At 41.6% G+C, this 23,308-nt stretch overlaps 2 protein-coding genes across 5 annotated transcripts in view; one reads left to right on the top strand and one right to left on the bottom strand.

Moving 5' to 3' along the window:
• Positions 1 to 3,817, top strand: part of LOC108275035 (genetic suppressor element 1) — a 78,533-nt gene extending 74,716 nt beyond the window's left edge. The window contains exons 4-6 of the mRNA XM_053686042.1: positions 2,532 to 2,707; positions 2,857 to 3,063; positions 3,710 to 3,817. Of these exons, the coding sequence (XP_053542017.1) occupies positions 2,532 to 2,707; positions 2,857 to 3,063; positions 3,710 to 3,740 (414 nt within the window). The 3' untranslated portion in view covers positions 3,741 to 3,817. The remainder of the gene's footprint in view (positions 1 to 2,531; positions 2,708 to 2,856; positions 3,064 to 3,709) is intronic.
• Positions 3,818 to 12,598: 8,781 nt separating this feature from the next.
• The window catches only part of ldlrad3 (low density lipoprotein receptor class A domain containing 3), a 95,585-nt gene continuing 84,875 nt past the window's right edge, over positions 12,599 to 23,308 (bottom strand). For 3 of the 4 annotated variants that reach the window (XM_017485590.3, XM_017485589.3, XM_017485588.3), the window contains 2 exons: positions 18,680 to 19,037; positions 17,057 to 17,844 (listed from right to left, as the gene is read on the bottom strand). In XM_017485590.3, the coding sequence (XP_017341079.1) occupies positions 17,613 to 17,844; positions 18,680 to 19,037 (590 nt within the window). In that variant the 3' untranslated portion in view covers positions 17,057 to 17,612. Of the gene's footprint in view, positions 12,827 to 17,056; positions 17,845 to 18,679; positions 19,038 to 23,308 lie in introns of those variants that run through there. The other variant, XM_053686041.1, reaches the window with a different exon arrangement.

Raw genomic sequence — 23,308 nt, 5'->3', positions numbered from 1 at the left:
ATTCCGTGTTTTCCACAGTCTTCCTTTCTGTCTGCTGTCGAACAGTCTGTTGATCGCTTGCGTGGTGATGTTAGCAAAAAGCCTGGTTTAGGCTGTTAGAAGTGCTTTGAGAACAAATGAACTTGAGTTTATCAGAACAGTAAAGAATGAATGATTCAATAGCTTACAAGCTACTTGAGGTAAAAAGATACGAGTTTACCACCACCACACTGGGAAATGGATAATAGCTACACTGCTTGTAGCACAGGGAATGCTTGTGCGTAGTCCAGTTGCCTTGGGTTAAATAGGGTTCAGTCAGGGTGCAGTGAGGTCACAGGGTTTTAGAAGGGGCAATATAATGGGGAATGTGGCAAGCTGTGGGTTTACTGCTCTCCAGGCTTGTGTGTGTGTGTGTGTGTGTGTGTGTGTGTGTGTGTGTGTGTGTGTGTGTGTGTGTTAATGGGTTTGATGGGTTTGTTTGTTCAGGCTTGATCTCTCGGTGCTTCTGTGAGCCTGTTTGGCCGTGCAGTCACTGGGGGAGCAGCTCAGACAATGCCCACTTCCCCCGATCAAACTAGCCTTTCTCCACACACAAAGAGCTTCTGTGCTGCTGCCCGGAGGAGGTGGAGGAAAGGAGCTGCACTGTTGGCTTTGCTGCCAGCAATAAAGGATTCCTTTAAAAAAAAAAAAAAAAAACCCAGCTGTGATTCTGGCCACACACACATTTAGGGTTAGGTTCAAACAAAACCTACATGTTTTTGAAATTGTATTTATAACCTAGTCACCATTAACATGCTAAAAATCACACATACACTTAAGGCTGATTTATGCTTGTTGTTAACTGCGCATACACAAGATGGCCACCACGTGTTGATGGCGGTCATTTGGCACGTCCTCAGAAATTAACTCCGTGTCTGTGTGGTGCAATACCAGTGTAAATAGTGGAGGCAGTATAGCACCATTCAACACTGGCTACACAAGCAATCCGATTGACGGCTCAATCGGACCGAAAAGCCTTCATGTAAATAGCTTTATCGATCTGATTGAACTCGATCCGAATGAAATTTTGATCAGATTGGAAGGGGTGGTTTATTCATTTTCTAATCCGATGGAGAGGAAAAAAATTGACCATGTAAACGCTTGAATCCTATTATTTACTCAATCAGATATATCAAAAATACCTTGTGCATGTGCGCAGTGCAATGGTGCGTATGTTCAAGTTTTACGTCTTACGTCTTAATATGGCGTCCGGTGAAAAGAACTGTTCGATGGAGGAGACAATATTTGTTGAACATACTGAAAGACAAAAAGATTGTCGAGAGACTGGACGGAAGTAAAGTTCATAATAGCGACCTCTTCAAAGACGTGTGTGAGGTAATGCAGTTTGGAGGATTCAGTCGATCAGTAGAACAAATTAATTACAGTGAGTAAAATGTGGGTTAAAAACTGTTACTGACATGTTTATATATGTCAACAAAGCAACAAAAAATCCTATTGGGTCATTTGATGTCACGTCCATGGCTTTCTTTCTCCGCTGTCGTATGGTTGGCATGACGACAGACGCTGTACGCTTGCGCAGAAGATTTCTTGGAATACATATAATGCGCATATAAACGCATATTTGAATCAGGTTTCAGTGTTTAGGGTACATATAAACATTTCTGCAAGCGTGAATTCATTCAGATTGACGAAAATGGGTCCATGTAAACACTGTGTCCCCCGACTGACTAAACGAACTAACCTTGTGTCTCAGATCGCATACTTCTATATTATTCTAGCTCTTTATTTACTACTTTACACCAAGCGCTTTTCCTTTTACAGTAAGTGTTTGAATTTTAAAACCTATTAATTATACTGAAAGGGCTGTTTTTTGAGTACCAAAAATCCTTCTGATTTTCTACATTGGAAAATATTTTTTAAAAAGTTAGGTTGGAGTTTTTGATTTGAGACACAACCCCAGTGACAGCAATCATGCCCACGGCAGAAAGTTTTAAAGAGGGAGCTTGTCAGCTGTATGAAATGGCTAACATACGGTTTAACTTGGAAACTAGATTAGACTAAACTAAAAAAAAGATTAAACTAGACATTTTTGATCTGAATTGTCATCTAGTGGATGCTGCTTTTAATCCTCCAGGTGTGCATAAGACACGCAAGCGAATATGTGAACAATGCTGCCCACATAGCTGCTGCGCACGCACGTACGCGTGGTGACCGTGAAGTATATTTGAGTCTCTAGGTTTAGGTTTTAAACAAAACTTACCCATATCCTTCCTCCTGCACTTGTCTTGGCGGTGTGGCCAGAAAAGGAGTGCTGTAGTCATTAGAAAGCTGCTTTGAATCACATTTACATACTAAAAACTTCATGCAAAACGTGTTGATTTGCATTCTTATGCTGAATGTTCTACATTTTTCTTCTGCCTTACTTTGTTGCTGCATTATAATATCTAAGAGTATGGAAAGTCTGTAAGTATGGCTAGTATATTGGGTGAGAACTTTTGACCAGATATGGTAATTACATTTAAGATAACAACATGAATTTTTTGTGTTCCCAGGCTGAGGCCACACTGAGAGGGCCTGCTCGAGAGCGGCTGCCCTCAGACCCTCCTCCTCCTCCTCCGACCCAGGAGAAGACAGTCTCCTCTCTTCCCCCTCACCTCATGGGGCCGCCTTACCCTTTTGGCCTGAACCCCAGTGCAGTAATGCAGGATCCTCGTCTACAAGCCCTTAAGTAAGAGCCACACTCATGTAGCACCTGTAACATGGCAGTATATTATTAGCATAAATTAACATAATAACAGATGATTAGCATATAAGATTATATTAATATCTTGGTCTGATAAGGTATTCTCTCTCTCTCTCTCTCTCTCTCTCTCTCAGTTTATCACGTCAGATGCCTCATGTTCTGCAGTCAGGGGCTGTACCAGTTGGTGCAGTGTCTTTGGGGGCGGTGCCAGAGGAATACCTGCGCAGTGGGTTCCGCCCCTATAGTTCTGAGGACTTGAGACTAACTTCACTCCCGTTAGGGCTGGACCCCGGGTACTTTCGCTCAGGATATCTAGCCTACCCTGCCCTATCTTCATACAGGTGTGTGTGTGTGTGTGTGTAGCCTATGCTTAAGCTCCAGTTTATGCTTCTGCTGGCTTAAGAGTTAAGCTGTTGTTATTTCAAAAATCAAATCTGTATTTGTCTATACAGAACACAGATATTGTCACGAACACAACTGAATGCATGATGAGAGATGCATGCTCCTATGACATTTACCTATTGGTCTGTTTGTGTGTAGCTGCTCAGAACAGGGTTTTTTTTGTTTTAGCATCAACATTAGCAGTGCAACTCTCATTCATTCATCTTCAGGAAGTGTTTTATCCCATGTGGATTTCTTCCAATTCTCCGATTTCTTCCCACTGTCCAAAAACCTGTCAGTAGATGGATTGGTGAAGGGAAATTTCCCCTAGGTGTAAATGCGTGTGGCGTCCCATTGAGGGTGTATTCCCAGCTCAGGCCTAGTGTTCCTGGGATAGGCTCAGGAACCACTTTTGTTAGGATTTTTTGGCATTAATAATTTGTGCTAAATGTTTTCATATGTAATTCTTTTTAAATGCCCCACATTTTAAAAATTCAGCCACACAAATCGCACACACTCTCAGCACGCTTCTCAGCGGAGGCTGAAATTTCCTTCAATGTTGACCTCAGTATGAGTGTGTGTGTGTGTGTGTGTGTGTGTTTAAAGGGGAGGCAGAGAGCTGGGGTTAATGAAGTGAGGCTACAGAGATAGTGATGCAGCAGCAGGAGCCACTAATGAGCTGTTCTGTTCCCCTCTTTCCCCCCGCCGCTGGGCAGAATGGATGAGTCCCTCTGTTTATCTACCCTGCGCTCGCCCTACTACCAGCTGCCAGCGGGGGGAGCCGTGCCCTCCATGCATCCCAGCACTGCTCACCTCCACCTGCCAGGGGTGCGCTACCCTGCAGAGCTCAGCCATCAGTCTCTGACAGCCCTGCAGACTGAGAGGTACACACACACACAGATATTCAACCAATTTATTATGCTTTAAATGGCTCTGTTTTCCATGTCAGTTCATCCATATAGTCTTGAGTCATGCATTTCTCTGGAAATTTATTATAAATAACTTAAAATTGGCTGAAATAAATTGGCCTTGATAGCAATGGTACAATTCTGTTTGTATATGTCACAATTTTCTCTCTGTAACACATATGTGCCGTGACTTTTCAAAAACACACACTTGTATACATGCATGCACGCCCCTGCACACATACACACCCCATGTGGCCTGTAATCTGTTCAACTTTTCCTCCTCATGCTCAGTAGTAAACAGCATTAACACTTCTTGTGTTCCTGTTGCCTCCCTCTGAGTGTGTTCTTTATGTTCCTGCGGAGAGTGTTGCATCTCACACCCTTTGTGTGTGTGTGTGTGTGTGTGTGTGTGTGTGTGTGTGTGTGTGTATCTCTGACAGGCTGCAGATGGAGGACAAGCTTCGCCAGCACGAGAGAGAGCGGGAACGAGAGAAGGAGAGAGCTCACGAGGCAGAGAGAGAGCGAGAACGGGAGCGAGAGCGTGCGCGAGAAAGGGAAAGGGAGGAGGACCGAGAAAGAGAGAGAGAGCTGGAGCGACAGAAACTGAAGGCAAAAGAGAGGGAAGTTCAGGTGGTAAGGGCCATGGAGAAGCACGTCCTGAGCCAGGAGCTACACACACACTCTCACAGGCAGCAGATAGAAGACCGAGTCAAGCTTACTCCAAACCGAGCAGGTACTCAGGTGTACACTTGCACTCACTCCACATGCTGTTAAATTAATACTCCAGTATTTCCAATTTAAGAGGCGTTTATACCGTAGGAACTTTCTCCAGGAACTAGGGACTTTTGGAGGTACTCTGTGTGTTTCCACCGCAGGGACCAGGGTTTAATTAAGTTCTGGGTAAAATATTTAGCCATCACAATGTCCCTACTCAGGAGGTGGTACTTTTTCAAAAGCCAGGAACTTTGGGGGTGGGGCTTGGGCACTGAACCTGCTGATTGGTTGAGTGAATGCAGCATTTTTTTTTAACCACCATTTTTAAAAGTCTGTTGCGGTGTATAGACTTAAAGTCTAGCATTACCAGCATTCTGAATTCGCTTTACTGCTCGTCTCTTTTCCAGCGTTTTCTCAGTTGGTCAACGGTCCCTTGAAAAAAGTTCCTGGATTAATTGTTCTGGGTAATTTCAGTGGAAAAGCGGCTAAAATCTCCAACACACACGAGTGTGATTTACCATGGATAAGAACTTAGAAAAAAAAAAAACCAAAGTAAAAAACCTTTTGACCCAAACCTCCCATATAATGAAAGTCTAAGAACAGTTGTTAATAAATGTTTAAAATATGCAGCTGTGTTAAAAAAAAAAAAAGTGAATAAAAAATGAATAAAGTACAAACAAGTTACAATCTTGGCATGAAGCAGACACAGAATAATGTTTTTATTTTGTGATTTTAAGAAAGGTAATTCCAGTTACTTACATTTTACTTTAGTTTTGGTCTATTCATGATCATGCTGAAACATACACACACATTTCCAAAAAGCAGTTTTACAAAGGGACATTTACAGAGTTCGTAAATTCTTAAAGAATTCTTTAATGCGTTCTGCAAAAAAAACAAAAAAAAACCACATGGACCAAATTCAACTGCCATTAGACAGCCATAGCGGAAACCGTGTTTGTTCTCTTCTCAGTAAAGAGAAATGTGTTCAAATGATTGCCTGGGGTAATGCATACTGAGTTACACTGCGATAAGTAGAGATTAGGTTGATTGAATGCTGGAGTATTAATTTAGAAAGATTAAAGTTGTAAAAAGATTAAAGTTGTTTCAGTGCTTAGCTGAAATAAGCTATTACTCTGTTTTTATTTTATTTTTTTTTAAATCACACTTAATGCTGATTTATTGAACATAATGTAAATTGTCTTCTTTCCCCCCTCAGAGAAAACCAAAGAGGCCACACTCCTGGCCCCAAAGCCTCTGCAGCCTGGCTTGTATCCCTCTCCGGGTGGCCCCGCTCCACTCCCGGTACCCAGCCTGGTGCCCACCCCTGGCGAGCGGTTAGGACCGGGTGCTGTGCTGCTCCAGCGCCAGGCAGAGGAGGAGAGATGGCTGGCACGCCAGAGAAGGCTGAGAGCGGACACGGCAGACAGGCAGGGCCCGGCGTCCGATTGCTCACACTCGCAGCTCAGCACAGAGCCGGAGACACGTGAACCACACACAGACACACAGAGGTGAGAGAATTGTAGTACGTACCTTTTGACCTGGTCACCCTGCTGATTATGGATGGCTTTATGCGGTTACGTTTTTTTCGATTATGTAGACGAGTGTCTGTCTGGCTGTGGGTTTGGAGGTGTAGTTTTATTGAGTCATAATTATTAAGCTGTTTTTAATCTCGCTCCCTCATGACTTTCAGTTCAGGAATTGAAGGGGCAGAAGAGTTAAGACAAAACCCCTCTCTCTCTCTCTCTCTCTCTCTCTCTCTCTCTCTCTCTCACACACACACTCACACACACACAAGATTTGTCCTTCCCTTGTTTCAGTAATCTTGTCTGGATTCTGCAGACTTGTACCTAAGAACTGCTTCTGTAATCATGAACACAGTCCTGTTCTTACTCCAGGACACTATATGCTCATACAGCCTTTCAAACACACCAAGTGCTGTCTGATTTTATAGTACACAGTTGTAGGAGTGTAATGTAAGGAGTGACACCTCTGTGTTGCTCATTAGGCATCTAAATATAAATCTGCATCTGTATTTTTGTAAAGCTGCTTTGTGACTATGTCTGTTGTTAAAAGAGCTGTAGAAACATCTATACCTTAACTTTACCTTTATTTATATGGTGAATGGCCCTTGATACATGGCACGTATTACTTTTTTCTTTTCTTGTGTTTAAATATCTGGATTACACTAGAGCTGCACAATTAATCGAATATCGATCGCGATTACGATTTTGACTGCCCACGATTACATGAACATGATCGACTGCGATATTGGTGTTTAAACTTCGTCCTCCGCTCATAGAAAACTCCATTTCTTATCAGATCAAGTGCTTCCTAAACTCACAGCCAATCACCATAGAGTGGTGCAGGGATGATGTCATTTTGTAATGCCAAAACCTGGAAACGAGTTAGCATTTCAGTGCTTGCTGCGAGCTTCGCTTCGTGCTCCAGTGCTTGCACGAGGGGAAATCATGACACTAACATGTTGCTAAATGGGACGACAGACATTGTCGGGGACATTAAACGTCATGTCGGTTAGCTGTTTATTTCTGGCGATTGTATTTAGGCTTCATACTTCATAAAAGTTGTTTTCATTTGTGAAAATGATCTTGATGGACAAAACGTGTTAGTATTGTAAACTTTTGTTGGGAACCGGTGTGATGCAAACTTCTGGGTTCTGGTACAAAATGACATCATCCTTGCACTGCTCTATCGGGTGATTTGGCTGCGTCTCTCCTCCTGTAAACACTGTTATTGCCTTTTCTGCATTCGCCTGAATTGTTTTCATTTGGTTGCATATTGTTATATTTGATGCATATTTTCATTCGGTTGATGGTATTTTTGTTTTTTACTTATCCTATATTTTGGGTACAATTTTATTTATATTTTGCTTCTATGAGATGATGCACTTTAAGAATCAGTCTAATTTGGTGCAAAGATTTGTACATTAGCAGGAATGTAGCACAACATGGAGGTGGAAGCAGCGGTCTGTTTATTTAATTGTGAACGTGCAATAAAAATATGTTGTCCCTAAAATCAATAAATAATCTTGATCTTAATATTGATCAAAATGATCGTGATCATCGTTTTGGCCATAACCGTGCAGCTCTAGATTAATCTAAACCATACTGATCTTCTTTGGGCTCATATCCTCTTCAAATGCCAAGATCTTGAAATACCCTGAGACAAACTAGAAGAGATAATATTCCTGGAAGGAGAGGCCAGACTGCCACGCTTCCTGTAGAAACATGTAGAATGGCGCCATCTTGTGTCCATATTGACTAACTCTGCATGGTTTCACTGCACACAGGCCTAACTCACGCCACCAGGACTTGAATACCAGAGAGCTACCTCACCACCTGGGAGCGCCACCTCCTCTCATTTCCCCCAAACCCACCCCCCCTAACCCTCCCACCACACTCTGGAATCCCGTGTCCCTCATCAACTCTCCGTCACACACACGTCGAGCGTATGACCCTCCCTTCCCCCCGAATCGTCCACCTCCAGGATTGACTAAACCCGAGTGCCCAGACAGGGGCCTTCCTCCTAGGACACCTGGCCTCCTCGAGCCCAGAACCTTCCTTGCAGAGCAGGAGAAGTTTAGCCAGAGCATTCTGAACAAGCAGAGGCTCTCTTTTCCCCTGCCTGCTCCCTTTGGAGAGCTCAGGGGCACTAAAAGAGGAGGGTCCCCAATGAGAGGCTTCCCTCAGTGTCCCGGGCGAGAACCAACACTGGTGTATGATCACGCACTGCAGCAGCACAGAACTCTTCTGAGCAAACTCGACCTGGAGGAGAAGCGACGCAGGGAAGCCAGAGAAAAAGGTACAGTTTCCTATAGCTGTTTCATCCTTGTACTTGTTTTGGGTCACTAAAGCTGGACCAGTCCTGAAAACAACTTTACAAGTATCAAACCTTACAGTCAACTCCAGAATTATATATAATATATAAGTATCTTTGATATTTGCATCAAAAATACAAAAATCATTCTCATAAGAATAAAATAAATACTGTAACATGTTCTGTAAATACAACTGACATTCCAAAAAATGGTTTAAATGAGTGCAAACAAATGATCAGTCTAAATGATAAAGCCTTTATTATTTCCAAATTACTTTCAGTCTTTAGTAAATATTAGTAGTTGGGGTGCTGAGAAGTCTCTTGTGAAATTTATTTTATGAAAATGCTTTATGTTTGGCGAAATATTTAGTTAAAACAAACTGCACAGTATCCTTATAAGGTTAAGATCAAAAGATCACTCATTGCATTCGTTATTTATTATTTAAAAATTGCAAGGCTTCACTAATGTTTTTTTAATATAGATGACTGGTGCCAATAGTTCTGGAGTTGACTGTATGGGCTTTGTAAATATCTATTTGTTAAAAAAGAATATATGTTCTCATTTGCGTTTTCATTCACTTGTATATCTCACTCTGTGGTCTGTGTTTTAGGTTATTACTATGAGCTGGATGACTCTTATGATGAGAGTGATGAAGAAGAAGTGAAAGCTCATCTGAGGAGAGTCACTGAACAGCCTCCCCTCAAACTGGACCAGTCTAAAGAGGTACCGCTCCCTCTCTTATCGCCACACATACTCCTCCTTCCTCTTCCGTCTCCTGCTCAGGTATGGTATCTCTCTCTCTCTCTCTCTGCCTGCAGAAACTGAACTTCCTAGCTGTGTTTGGACTGACCACACTCTCCCAGCGAGACGAGCTGTTGGAGAGAAAGAGGAAGAAGAGGAGAAAGATGATGAGGGAGCAGTCTCCAATACCTGTTCAGAGTAAATGTCAGACTCCGCCCACACCCACACCCACCCTGTCCACCCGATACACACCCGAGGACATGGACAGGGCTCCTGAACTAGAGAACAAGAAACATTTCCTCAACATGTTCAACCTCAACCATGTCAGCCAAGAGCAAAAGATAGGTGTGTATGCACACGCACACATGCATCTATATTCTCAATGTCATCAGTATTTTCAAGTCTTAAAGAAACATTTTTGTGTTTCACCACTACAGAAAAAGAGAAAGTAATGAATCTACTTGATGCCATCAAAAAGAAAACGGTCACTCTTGACACACTCCGTTATGCTACATACACACCCTGCTCCAGCCCTCCTACTACTGCCTCTGGTAGGACCTACAATCACTAATCACACCAACCACACTAATATCACTAACCACACCAACCACACTAATCTCACGAACCACACCAACCACACTAATCTCACGAACCACACCAACCACACTAATATCACTAACCACACCAACCACACTAATCTCACGAACCACACCAACCACACTAATCTCACGAACCACACCAACCACACTAATCTCACTAATCACACCAACCACACTAATCTCACGAACCACACCAACCACACTAATCTCACGAACCACACCAACCACACTAATCTCACTAATCACACCAACCACACTAATCTCACCAACCACACTAATCTCACCAACCACACTAATCTCACGAACCACACCAACCACACTAATATCACTAACCACACCAACCACACTAATCTCACGAACCACACCAACCACACTAATCTCACGAACCACACCAACCACACTAATCTCACTAATCACACCAACCACACTAATCTCACGAACCACACCAACCACACTAATCTCACGAACCACACCAACCACACTAATCTCACGAACCACACCAACCACACTAATATCACTAACCACACCAACCACACTAATCTCACCAACCACACTAATCTCACCAACCACACCAACCACACCAACCACACTAATCTCACTAATCACACCAACCACACTAATCTCACGAACTACACCAACCACACTAATATCACTAACCACACCAACCACACTAATCTCACCAACCACACCAACCACACTAATCTCACCAACCACACTAATCTCACCAACCACACTAATCTCACGAACTACACCAACCACACTAATATCACTAACCACACCAACCACACTAATCTCACCAACCACACTAATCTCACCAACCACACTAATCTCACTAACCACACTAATCTCACTAACCACACCAACCACACTAATATCACTAACCACACCAACCACACTAATCTCACCAACCACACTAATCTCACTAATCTCACCAACCACACTAATCTCACTAATCACACCAACCACACTAATCTCACTAACCACACTAACCTCACTAATCACACTAACAACACTAACAACACTAATCTATTCAGACAATTCCCCTCTGTGTAAACTACATTGCCTTCAGTGGTATTCGCTCTTCTAGCACCCCTCTTTTTAAAATTTTCCACCTTTTATAATTTTACAATCTGGAACTGGAAGTACTGTTTGATTTACACAATATGTGCAATTTTTTTTTTTTTTAACTGACACAGATTAATGTTGCAGAAATATTTACCCCCTTGGGTCTATACTCAGTAGAAACAGCTTAGGTTCTATCAAGGAGCAGGTTCCTTCCAGGGCTCCGGTGTTTATATAGATTTGTTGTGTTTATACACAGGACTATATCAGTATTATATTTATATTGAGGTCACGTGACACTTAAATTGCGTACACAGATAAACTCCATTCAACTCCATGTGACTGGTTGCACCAGAACTAATTTATTAGGGGATATTTCATGTGTAATCTTTGTGTTTAAATGTAAAGTTGGAAATTCACTTCAGTGTTATGGCTTATTTTGCAGTCCAGGTTGCAATGCTTACTAAATGTGGAAAAGTTCAAGAAGGGTGAGCCACGGTATCTGACCCTCTTTTTCTAATTGTGTTGTATTACTCTGTCTCAGATCCTATAGCACCCTCCACACCCTGCCAAACAAACGGAGAACCCCACCCAAATTCCCGTAGCCCCACTCCTCCTGGACCTACAAGGCACCTTCATAGACATTCACAGCCCACTGACCTCTTACGCCCTAAAGAGCCCCCTCCACTCGCCCCCTTGCAGGAGCAGTCTCGTTTAGGAGAAGACCCGCCAATCAGGAGAACACCAAGCCTGCAGAACAGCTCCAGACCTTCACTCGCAAAGCTGAAGGAGCGGCTGCATGGAGTCAATGGCCTGAGTGCTGAGGAGTTTGCTCAACACTTCCACCAGTCTGTACTGCAGTCTACACACAAATCCCAGCACAAACCCAAAGGTGAGGAGGACAGTGATGCTCTCTGCTGTTGTGTGGGATGAAAGTGATCAATTTTGCATCATGCTGAGTTAATCTACTTGAACTTTAAGCTGTGATTTCACACCTCTTAGAAGTGTGAGCCAGTATAAAATGAGATCTTCATTCTGTAAGAAGGAAAACAGAGCAGCTGCTAATTATTTAGTGAAGTCACACAAAAAGAATTTACTCGCTGTTTCCTAATGGAGAAAACCATTAAGCTGTTGTTTCTGCAAAAAAAAAAACAAATCGCACAAGTCTGCCTGTGATTGCCTGTTTTTTTTTTTGTTTTTTTTGCCCTCCCCCCCCATTTCTTTTTTCAATTTTAATTATATTATACAGTTATATTAAAGGAACAGGTGGGTAAAATAATTATGTGATAATTTTATGAGTTACATTGTCCATGTAGCACTTCTGCAAAACTAAGCATGCAAACATCAGACACTTAAAAAAAAAAAATTGTTGAATTACTTCTGGGGTTGTGCATATTTCATTTTTTTTGCCTGTGTGCAGTGAGCAGGAACCAAGTTGTTAAGGAAGGCTTCATAAATAAAACCTCATAGAAGCAGAATTTGAGATCTTATTAATTACTATGGTTAAGCACATTCCTTGTTAGCCTCAATGACGGGACTGATCTACCAACAGTGTCATCATTTTCCCAATGCTAGCATTGTAACATTATGCATTAGGATCTTACCAGCATTACATGTTCTTTCACCAGGAGGTATCCCAGGAGCCCCTGAGCCAAACCACAAGCTTAACAACGTTGTGCGTTACAACCTTCCAGAGCACCAGGGGGTGCTGAACCGACTACCTTACTCTTACACCAATGGCCACTCCTGCCACCCTACAGCCCACCATGAGTCAGGGCTTAGTGATGAGCGATCTGCTGAAGAACACTCCAGTGAGGAAGATGAAGATGATGATGATGATGAGGAGGAGGAGGAGGAAGAGGAGTACAGTCCGAAATGGAAGGGTATTGAGGCCATAGTGGAAGCATATCAGGAGTACATAGATGGTGAGTTCTGCTCTCAGATGATACTATGGTGATCCAGTTTTGCTAATGCTTTGACTTCTTTGATGCCAGTACACTGATGTGTGTGTGTGTGTGTGTGTGTGTGTGTGTGTGTGTGTGTGTGTGTGTGTGTGTGTGTGTTATTTCTCACAGAGAGGGATATAGAGAGTGAGGTTCTGCAGAGTGAGTGTAGGAGAATGGAGGCTCAGCACTATCACCTGAGTGTTAAAGCTGATCAGCTCTCTGTCAGTATGGGGGTAAGTTAATGATCAGTCTTAAAGCTGTACTATGATCCGTGTCTGTGTTAACATTTCAGGCCAGAGCTCTTGAAGTTAGGCTTTTGTGTGTGGAATCATACGTCTCAGAAATCAAGCAGCACACTTAACACTAAATACACAGTATAAATAAGTGAAGCTTTTTTTTCCCTTGCACAGTTAATAATGTGCCTGCATTTGAACGTTCCTGTGTATTTTTATGTCCTTCTGCACATTTCTAATAGAATTGACTGTATTTAAGTCTCACTAATACGGACTAATAACGGACTCTGGTGCAGTAAATCAAACGTATAACCTTCTATTTGGATGCAGGCTGTGGTGGCACACTGACTTATTTACAGCTGATTTTTCCCTATGACAGGGTATATTTTATAATGTACAATGTTTGTTTTCTGTTGATTTCAATTGAGAATCAAGAATTCATCAGTGCTATGATATACAACTGATTTAGTTCCTAAATTGTCTGATTAACATTAATACTATTAACATAGCTATCATCACGCAGCTCTGTATTGTTGGAAAAACAGTTATATAAACTGTACACGTCCTTGTTGCTAGAGCGGTACCTTTAGTATGTATTTAATCTGGAAAGGAAACGGGTACTAGGTACCAGGTAATGGCTTCCTTACTAAACACAGAAAGATTTACCCTTTAGGAAAACGCTTTTATTCTGACAGTATAATTGTATGTACACGTATTTTTTTCATGAACTCTTTCACATGATGCTTTCACTTTGGTTCACCAGGAGTTGTTATCCCAGAGGCAGCGGCTGGCGCTTGACAGGGAGCGAATGCAGGCTGAGCTCGAGCACTTCAGGAAGTGTCTGGCCTTGCCCGCTCTGCTCTTACACAGGGGTCACTATAAGGGGCCGCTCCCGAGGTGATCCGCTCCCGATTAGGGATCTGGGCAACCAGCACCCAGTTCCTCACCCGAGACTGAGAGCCCTGAGCTGTGCTGAAAGCTGAGGGTGAGACGGAGAACAGGATGAAGATGAAGCTGAGCTCACGGCACAGCAGGAGGATCGACTGCAGTCATACAAGCTTTATGTTTAACAACATAAAGAGCGACGGTCATTACCAGTGAACCAGTGGCTGGCCCTGAGAATCCCTTCCTCATCTCCAGCTTTAGATTCCTGTGTGCTAGAAGAATAGCAAATCTTACAACCAAAAAAAAAAAAAAAAAAAATCACCTAGCTGCTGTAGAACTGGAGAGTGAGGAAACCCGATGGAGCATACGGTGACGACACAAACGCTCGAGCTCATATCCTTCTTGCACGTCACTCGGCCTGCACGTCAACGTGAACTGTTCTTAACACTGTGGCATACGAGAAGTCTGATATTCAGAACATTTCTTACCGATAGAAGCAGCTTTGAAATTTAAATATCATTGCTTTAAAAGTGAACAAAAATATTGCTAAAAACCGATAATAGATTTTGTACTATTAATAAATCAAACTGTTTACTTTGGATTTCAATTTTATTCCCAGGCTGTCTGGGTGAGGAGGAACGGAGGAAAGGAGGACAGAAAAATAACATGAAGGAAATCTGTAAATAAAGAAGGAAGGAGACAGAATAACATGCATATGGTGTGAGTGCAGTGCTAAAGCACAGTGTCCCTCCATCAGTAACGCTCTGTCTAATGCAGTGATATTTATTCCTCTGAGCAGCCAGTGGCACGTGAGCTGTAATCTGAACTCCTCCCTCATGCAGCTATTTCTAATCTTCACTTGGAGCCACATTCTGACATGTGAAGTGCCACAGTATTTTGTACTGATCGTTGCTGTACACAAGCACTTACTGACATGCTGCATGAGTGTTCCTGGACTGCACAGCGGTGTACTAACTGCAATGAAATGTTTACGCTCTGTGTGCTCTCGCCACAGAGAAGCATTCCTGTTCCCATCATGCACTAGGCGCCCATGAATACGTACTGATGTAATTCTTTATAATGAAGTCTGTAATAAAGTTTTTAAATCTTGTTAAAACTAGGAAGAAAGCAGAGCTACATATGATTAGATTACGATGTAAGATTCCATGATATTTTAAAGCTGTGAAAAGTTTTAATTGTACCTTTTTTATCTGGATGAAGCGTGAGGTAATATATTATTATTATTATTATTATTTGGTGAATGTAGTAATAGTTATTTATGAACTTATTAAATCTGAACAAGAAAGCAACAAATGATGAATTATTTCTATAAGCATCCACTGCTTTTTCTAGCAAAAATGTACGATGATAACAGGATCTAAAGTTTTGTTTTATTTTGATTCCACGTACTATAAATTCAGCTTTGGTCAAACTTTACATTTCTAACAGCACAAGCTGATCTCCTCAGTGGAGCTGTGCTGTTTAACACAGTCAACAAAAAGACAAACAATACTTTTCATCGACACCAGTTTTCCAGTTTAACATGTTCACAATGTTTAGGCCTATATTATTAAATACACACACCATCTCCCAGATTTTTAAAACTTTCAAGTCTGACAACAAAAAAATGAAACAGCATTTAAGAAAGTCTTTATCCTTCTCACACACACACGGCTGTTATATACCTTGAAATAGATATACTAGATATAGATATAATAGTCTTTGATGTGACATTTCGAACCGGCAGTTCATTTCAGAGCTTCACGTCTCAATCCCGAACCTACATTAAAGCACTGAAATGAAGTCAGCGTTAAAAGGAGTTTTGTGTAATGCACTACAGTGAACAGATATCAAACCTCAATAGACTGTATATAAATTACTTTCATTTACGGCTGCTTTAAACAGATCATGTTTAATAAACTCATTTCGGATCAGCGTTTATATAAATATGATCGATCCTACCATGCGAATGTAGTAAAAACAGCCACATCTTCGTTCATGCTGAGCCAAATACACTGATTGTCAAATACAAAGGAAGAAATCATGTGACTTCATAACCAAAGTGTACTACAATTAGGTGTAATTAATGGCAACATTTTCTACACATCCAAAGGCTTTTATCCATAAGGCACTGAGGGATTTAGTACACATGAATTACAGCATGCATCAAACATCTCCTACTCCCCGCATACAGAGGGTTAATGTGGCTCATATGAATCAGGGTTAATGTAGCAGCAGGCACACTGGCCTGGAGAATAAAGTATCAAATCATTTCAGACATCTGAGAGAAATCCAGTACATTTCACTAGAAATACTGTAGCAATATTATACCATTATAAGGAAAGAGATTACGATTGTAACAAGAAACAAGGCCACATACAGCACAGCATTCAGGCTGCTTTCACACTAGCTGAAAATAGTGTGACGACAGACGATTTGTATTTCTTAAAATCACCACCAATCAGGCCACAGCTCAGGGAGCGAGAGGCACAAACAACATGGAGTATTTTTAGTGAGCGAATATAAGGATATTCGAGACTTCAACACGGAACACAAAGACTTCTTGTTAGAAGTAATATTAAGAAAACAAACGAATCATCGCTGTTAATAAACTGCGATCGATAAGCAAAGCCATTCCTTTGTGCAATCAGAAGCCAGGATTGGTGGTGGAAACTTTTAAGCAAGTTTATTGTATATTTAAAAATTTTGGGGTGAGATATTTATATTGTATAAATATTCTCCGTGAATTCCTTTCTATTCCGATCAGATTGGAGTCATGGTGTTATAAGGCGGGCTGTAAATGGCAGCAGGTTAATTAAACATCGGAAAGTCCTACACTACAAGTGAAACGAGCATGCGCACAAACCTGTGGACGTCTCGACAGGTAGGACAAGTACTCCGAACACCATCCAGCACTTTTACTGTAAAGCAAAGTGTATTCGTGTGAAAGCAGCTTAAGGTTGCCTATTTAGAGTTTACTGCGAATTTCATTTGAGAAATCATTTAAAGGGAACACGACGAGCAAAAGGGTAACAGGATAAATTAATAAGTGCTTTAATGATGAGAAAAGGATAGGACTTTGATTCTTTACACACCATATGTCTTTTTTTTTAAGTTCAATATCTTACATCTTCACTTTGCATAGTGATTTTTCAGAATATTATAAAGCATTGGATGAAAGAGAAACACCGAAAGAAATAACTATTAATAAAGAACAGCTGAAAACAGGTTTTCGTCCTGTAGTACTCGAGTGCTATTTGTTTGGTGTCTGCATCATTAATGCAACGTCTACATCAGTCTTGTATACTAGAGTCATGTCTCAGAGGTGAAGTAGATTTCTCACTCTGTACACTGTCTTTTCAACTGTAGCAAATTCATGTCATGTTTTCCCCAGAAGATGGCACTTTCCACTCAGGAAACTGCACGAGAATAAAAAAAAAACCAAACAATTTCTGGCAGTGTCCTTTAGCGATATTCCAAATGTAGTGCTGTGCCACTCATCCGTCTATTTCCTTCCCACACAGTGAGTCCCATACTTGTCTCTTTGTCCTATATACAAGTGTCTCTGTGACCCCTCTGTGGACAGCTATAGCTGCTGAGACTCCACTACAGAGCTGGAAGCTGAACTGAGGGTTTGAGGCTGTGCTGCTCCACATCTGGCTGTGGGATTGAGGCCGTGTACTTGTGCTCTCTCAGATCTGACTGCAGGAGGCTGACTTGCTCGTGTGGATGCTTCATAAACAGGTGGCTGTGATCCACAGGCAGCCTCGCTGTCAGGAAGGTATGGAGGAGGCGGGAGGTCAAACCACGGTGGTCGACTGCAGGTACAGAGGACATGTCACATCATTGCAAACAGCAATAATGAACTCAAGGGAAGATCAGAGCTAAGACCGAATAAGCGACAGACTGTTAGTGTGTCCTAAAATCTAAAAAAAAAAAACATTTAAGTTCCAATATGCAAATACAGATGCTTCGACATCAGTTTACCAGGAAAAAAAACGTCTGAGGATTGTGCAGCGTTAATGGTGTTTAAATATGCTCATTCATTCAGAGGAAGACAAATCTGAAGCCCAGGAGAAGCAAATTTATGTCAGATTTTATATGTTGTTTGTTATACAGTCTACATATAACTCTCCTCGACTGTTACACATATAGAGAGAAAATAAAGACATTATCCAGACTAGAATAATATCTTTCATGGGTAATGTGAGGATAGAAGACCAAATCTCATAGTTCATAGTAAAGGATAATGATATCCTCCTTCATTTTCTTCAGTCTGTATGAATGCCCCTAACTGGCCCATACATTCGCTAAAACAGGTAATACATTTATCACGTGTTCACCGTGTCATAGACTCTGTATTTCTTGAAGATGGTTACAGTGTCCATAGTCCTGTTTTTTTACTTTTTGTGAATCCGTTAAATTAGTATTCAGTACATAACGGATTTATATAGTTTCACAATCATTTTACTGGACTGGATGGGACGTGTGTATAATAATGCAGACTTTGTCACTCACCTGAGGGGTTTCATTAGTTGTACTTACCAGAAACTCCTCATTTCCTCATTAATATCAGCTTCAGTTCACCTTTCTCTGCATTACATCATTCTATAGCACAATAATCTGTATCATTACTGAGTGCCTCTGGCCTACCTGACATCCAGCACTGCCTGTGAGTACGAGGGTGGCGACTCGAGCGGGGCTCCTTGGGGGTAGAGCGAGCTGGTGAGCAGCTGGAGGCTATGTGCTGAGCTGAAGTGTGCTGATGGAGAGGAGGACTGAGGTCCTCTGTCCACGATCACCAGCCGGGAGAGCAGCAGTGGCTGGTGAGAGTGAGGGTGGCTTCCGCTGCGGGGCAATAACACACTCCGTTTCCTCTGGTGGTGCAGCACCAGGGCCAACAGCGCCACCACCAGGACGAAGATAATGGCGCTGCCTATGACGGCGTAGGTGATGCTGGGGTAGTAACGCAACCGGTAGTCCAACGTCACAAAATCCTGACCTGGAGATTCTGCAGGAGAAAATAATTGGTGCGTTACAGTACAGCAGGAGACACACTGATTTAACAGTATTAAACAAGAGATCAGTCACTGATGACACTTGGTCGGTCTCGTACTGCAACTCTGGCAAAATAAAAAAGAGCAATTAAGTGACCAGGTCATCTTCCCCGTCAGGAGCAGACAGAAATGATACTGAGAATCCTGAACTTTCATTTCTCTCACAAGATGCTTCTCTGTTTCTTTTATTCTTTACATGAATTAGACACAGAGCAAACCACTACAGCAGCACACAGAGTTATTACTCCAGTAATTATTTCAACACAAACAGACCCAGCAGCGTTGTGCTCTGACCAACACTGGTGCCAGGCAACTGTGAATAGCGTCTGACAGCTACTTACAGAGAGGAACAAAGAGCGCTCCTAATTCAGCAGGAGAGGGAACGCTATTAGTGATACAGAGACTGAGAAGAAAAAGAGACTGAGGAGAGAGAGAAAAAAGAAAAGAACATTTTAATTTAAGCTCATGGTGATGACTTGTGTGTGTGTGTGTGTGTGTGTGTGTGTGTGTGTGTGGGAGAGAGAGAGAGAGAGGAATAAAGGAATTAATTGATGGCATGAAAGAAAACAAGAATAACAGACAGGAAGGAGGTGTAGCTAAGAAATAAAGAAGGAAGAAATGAAGAGGAGGAGAGGAACAGAACATGGGAAGAAGTATGGGAAGGAGAGTGAAGGACTGAACAACAGGAAATAAAGGAATGGAATGAAAGAACGATGGAAGGGAAAGCAGGCAGGAGAATGAATGGGAGAAAGAAGGGGAAAAAAGGAAGAAAGGAAGGGGAAAAAGACAGGAATGGAAAAAAAAACAAGAGCGGGGGAGAAATGAAGAAGTGAAGTAAAAGCGGAAATGAGAAAAGCAGTATGATAGCGAGACCAAGGCTCTATACATAGCTCCCAAAAGCACTTTGTGTCATTCAGGGAGATTTTTAAATCTGAGAAAGAAATTAAACTCTGCCTAAGTGAAGATTTACAGTCTCACCCAAAAGCTACAAAAGCTGGGCATAAATATCAATATAAACAGGGAAACATGGGTTGGAAAACACGTTTAGTTGACACAACCCTTGTTATGACCCTCTGTAAGATGATCAGGAGGATCTGCATACAGTGCCAGATTAGTGAGATGATTCAAAACCTTTTCTCATTCCTCATTAACACATTAGCCATTTGTGTTGATCAGAACGTGCTGCTTTCCTGTATCCTCTACTCGAATCTCCACTTCTTTTCCTCTCCTCTACACCACTGCTAATGCACTGCCGTTACATTCAATACGCACAGATTACAATACACACTGATGCACAGGCACATACAGTACACACACACACACACACACACAGTCTTCTCTTATCCAATCTTTGCATCCTTGCAATAGTAGAGGCAGTACAATAGAGGCAATACAATAGAGGTAGTACAAAACACACACACACACACACACACATGTTTGTCAGGAGGTCCTTGAGGAATGTGATTGGTAAAACAAGGCTTGGAATTGGCTGCATCTCCTCTCACAGGCCACGCTGCACTCTGCTGCGTCCTTAACAGAAATCATTACAGAAATGGATTGTGAGTCTGCTGCTACACACAGCTACTGCGCACACACTGTCACTTATTTTGCACAAATCCTTCACAGGATAGCAGCGAGACATTCTCATTCTGCTCGTTTCTGTGGCCTAAAGAAAGCAAACTTCCTGCAGGGAGTTAGTGAACAGGGAAGCTACTCTGTCACACTCTTGTTTTTTCTCATTAGCAACCAGGCCAGAGTCCTTGATTATACACACTTTGTCCTCCTAAATGAAGTTCTTTTTGAAGGTGTGATGTTTTTGCTGGCCTGTGACTGCACACACACTGCCCTCCTCCTAGCCTGCTTTTCATTAAACCACCAACATGGCCAGAGACAAACCTTTTTTCCTAACACCAACACTTCCTCCTAATATACTGAGGTAGTGGAACAAGCAGTAAGCCTGCGATGTGTTTCCATATTACTCGGGTATGGGTGTGTCAGAGTCTGCACTCACACCTGCTCACTGCATATATTTTGTATCTGGATAGTATCCTGATAAAATCTGACCCGCATTCGTCAAAATCCATCTCTGCTTAGTGAGACTAAAACTGATTACACGTAATATTAAAATCATCTCATAACATTTTTTGCCCAATAAATTCCTGTTTCCATCATTTTTTGAGGTATTTTTTTGACATTTTCTTAAAGCTTTCTCTAAGCTCCAGTCATGAAGCATAGTTTTGACACAGATATAGGTTGAGGCATAGAGACAGGGAGGTGTTTACATACGGAATAATACATAACAGGATGTGCTGGTATTTAAAAAATTATCAGTGAGGGTGGGATGTCATAATGTGTCATAATGCAGAGGGTTATTACCATAACAACGTTGATTATTTTTCAATAGCGGCACATCCCGAAGTGTTTTATTCCTCTTATACCACGGCAATGAAACTTTATTTATTAAAGAACATCATCATTTTGTATCCATTTAGTTACGTGTAATGCTGTTAACATCCATAAAACAAGTTAATTCTAGTCATTTGCTTACTAACCGCTATAAACATTTCAGAGAGTAGACAGTGTGAAGTCCTCTGTCCTGAAGACCTTCCTGCAGTGGAAAACTTACTGTCACATTTCAAAGTGCTGAGACGCCTTCAATAACCATCTGCTTATAGAAAACGTCATCACATTAATGATTAAATGTTTTTCTTTGTTAAATAATATTTTTAAATCTGTTTATTCTTAGGCTTAGTTTATGAGGGGAGTCACTATACAAGCTGTTACTATAGAAATGATAATACATCAGAACAAGCACATTAACATAAACCTGTGATCTGAATTACAGCCAGCTTACGGTCAGAGCTCTTATTACAGAAAATGAAATCAACTGACCAATCAGATTCAAGAATTCCACAGCACTGTATATTATCTATAAAGTTGTATACTATCTGCTAAAATGCATCTTAGACCTACTGACATGAGTTGATATAATCCTGCTAGCAAGTGGAATGTAAAATGTAACATGTATTGCTATATATAGTAATGCAAACAACTGCAAAGCAGAGGGTACGAGCACTGTGGCATTCAAGCAAGATGTGATAGATCGATGCAACTTTATGAAATGCAAAAATAAGCAAATCTGGCTCATGTTTTCGTTGATAGCAAACGCAAAAAGCCGGAATTGCAAAAAGCTGCTATTTAGCTTGGTGTGCAATTCTGTGCTCCCCTTCCCGTGAAATTTACAAATTGCACTTCTGTTTTCAGTTGTTGGGAATCCATAGTGAAGTGTGATTATCAGAGAGCATCGTGCAAGCAAACTCCCCAAAAGACAAAGAGGTTTGTTCACAGAGCTCGGATGTGGAGACCAGTCAGAAGTGTCAAGCAAAACTCACAGACATCCGACTCAGTACAGGAACTCTGTCTGAGCTCCACTACACACACACACACACACACACACACATGCACACACGCACACACACAGCCCCATATCAACATAGATCGTGATGCACTATGACAGCGCAACAGTGTAAGAGAGAATAACAAAAACAGTTCTGCACAATTCCATCTTCCGGCTTTTGCTGTACTGTAACAATGTGATTTATTTAACTAATGTGCACTCTGGACAATAAGTGGAAGGTATCGACGGAAAGAAAGTGTTAATTGTTATTGGTCAAGCTTCCATGCAGCTAACACTGAAAGCTCCGAACAAACAAGACAGGTGGAAAAAATCTAGTCATGGGTCATTTGTCATACTAATAGGGCAGCTGTTTTAACACTTTTGTGTACGAGCCATAACAGTGGCTTGTTATGTCTGTACTCAGGCTAAAAATACCACCACTGAAGGGAAGGTAATATGTCAAAGCACATCATGGTATGTTAAGAGCACAGCAGCTGTCCCTTATTAAATGAACACCTACAGCTACGCAGGAAAAGGCCAGCGTTTACATGAATGAACTCTGATAAATTAGCGAATTCAACAGCAAGGCCCTGATTGACAAATATCCCAAATATGCGTGTGCGAGGGCACTGTCGACTTCTTTGTAATGATGACATTTTTCTCAAATGATATGCCCATATTCACCAAAGATGCACAAATCTGAGATAAACAACGATTAAAATATAATTTACACATGTACTATTCTTCTTCTTCAGCTTAACTCTAACTCTACACATGAATTCTAAGATGCCTGTGTATGAAAAGAGAGGGAGATTCATTGGTGACATC

Source organism: Ictalurus punctatus, chromosome 14 (assembly GCF_001660625.3).
Source record: "Ictalurus punctatus breed USDA103 chromosome 14, Coco_2.0, whole genome shotgun sequence".
Lineage (NCBI taxonomy): Eukaryota > Metazoa > Chordata > Actinopteri > Siluriformes > Ictaluridae > Ictalurus > Ictalurus punctatus.
The sequence above is the reverse complement of the archived record's forward strand: the minus strand, read 5'-3'. Positions and strand labels throughout refer to the sequence as shown.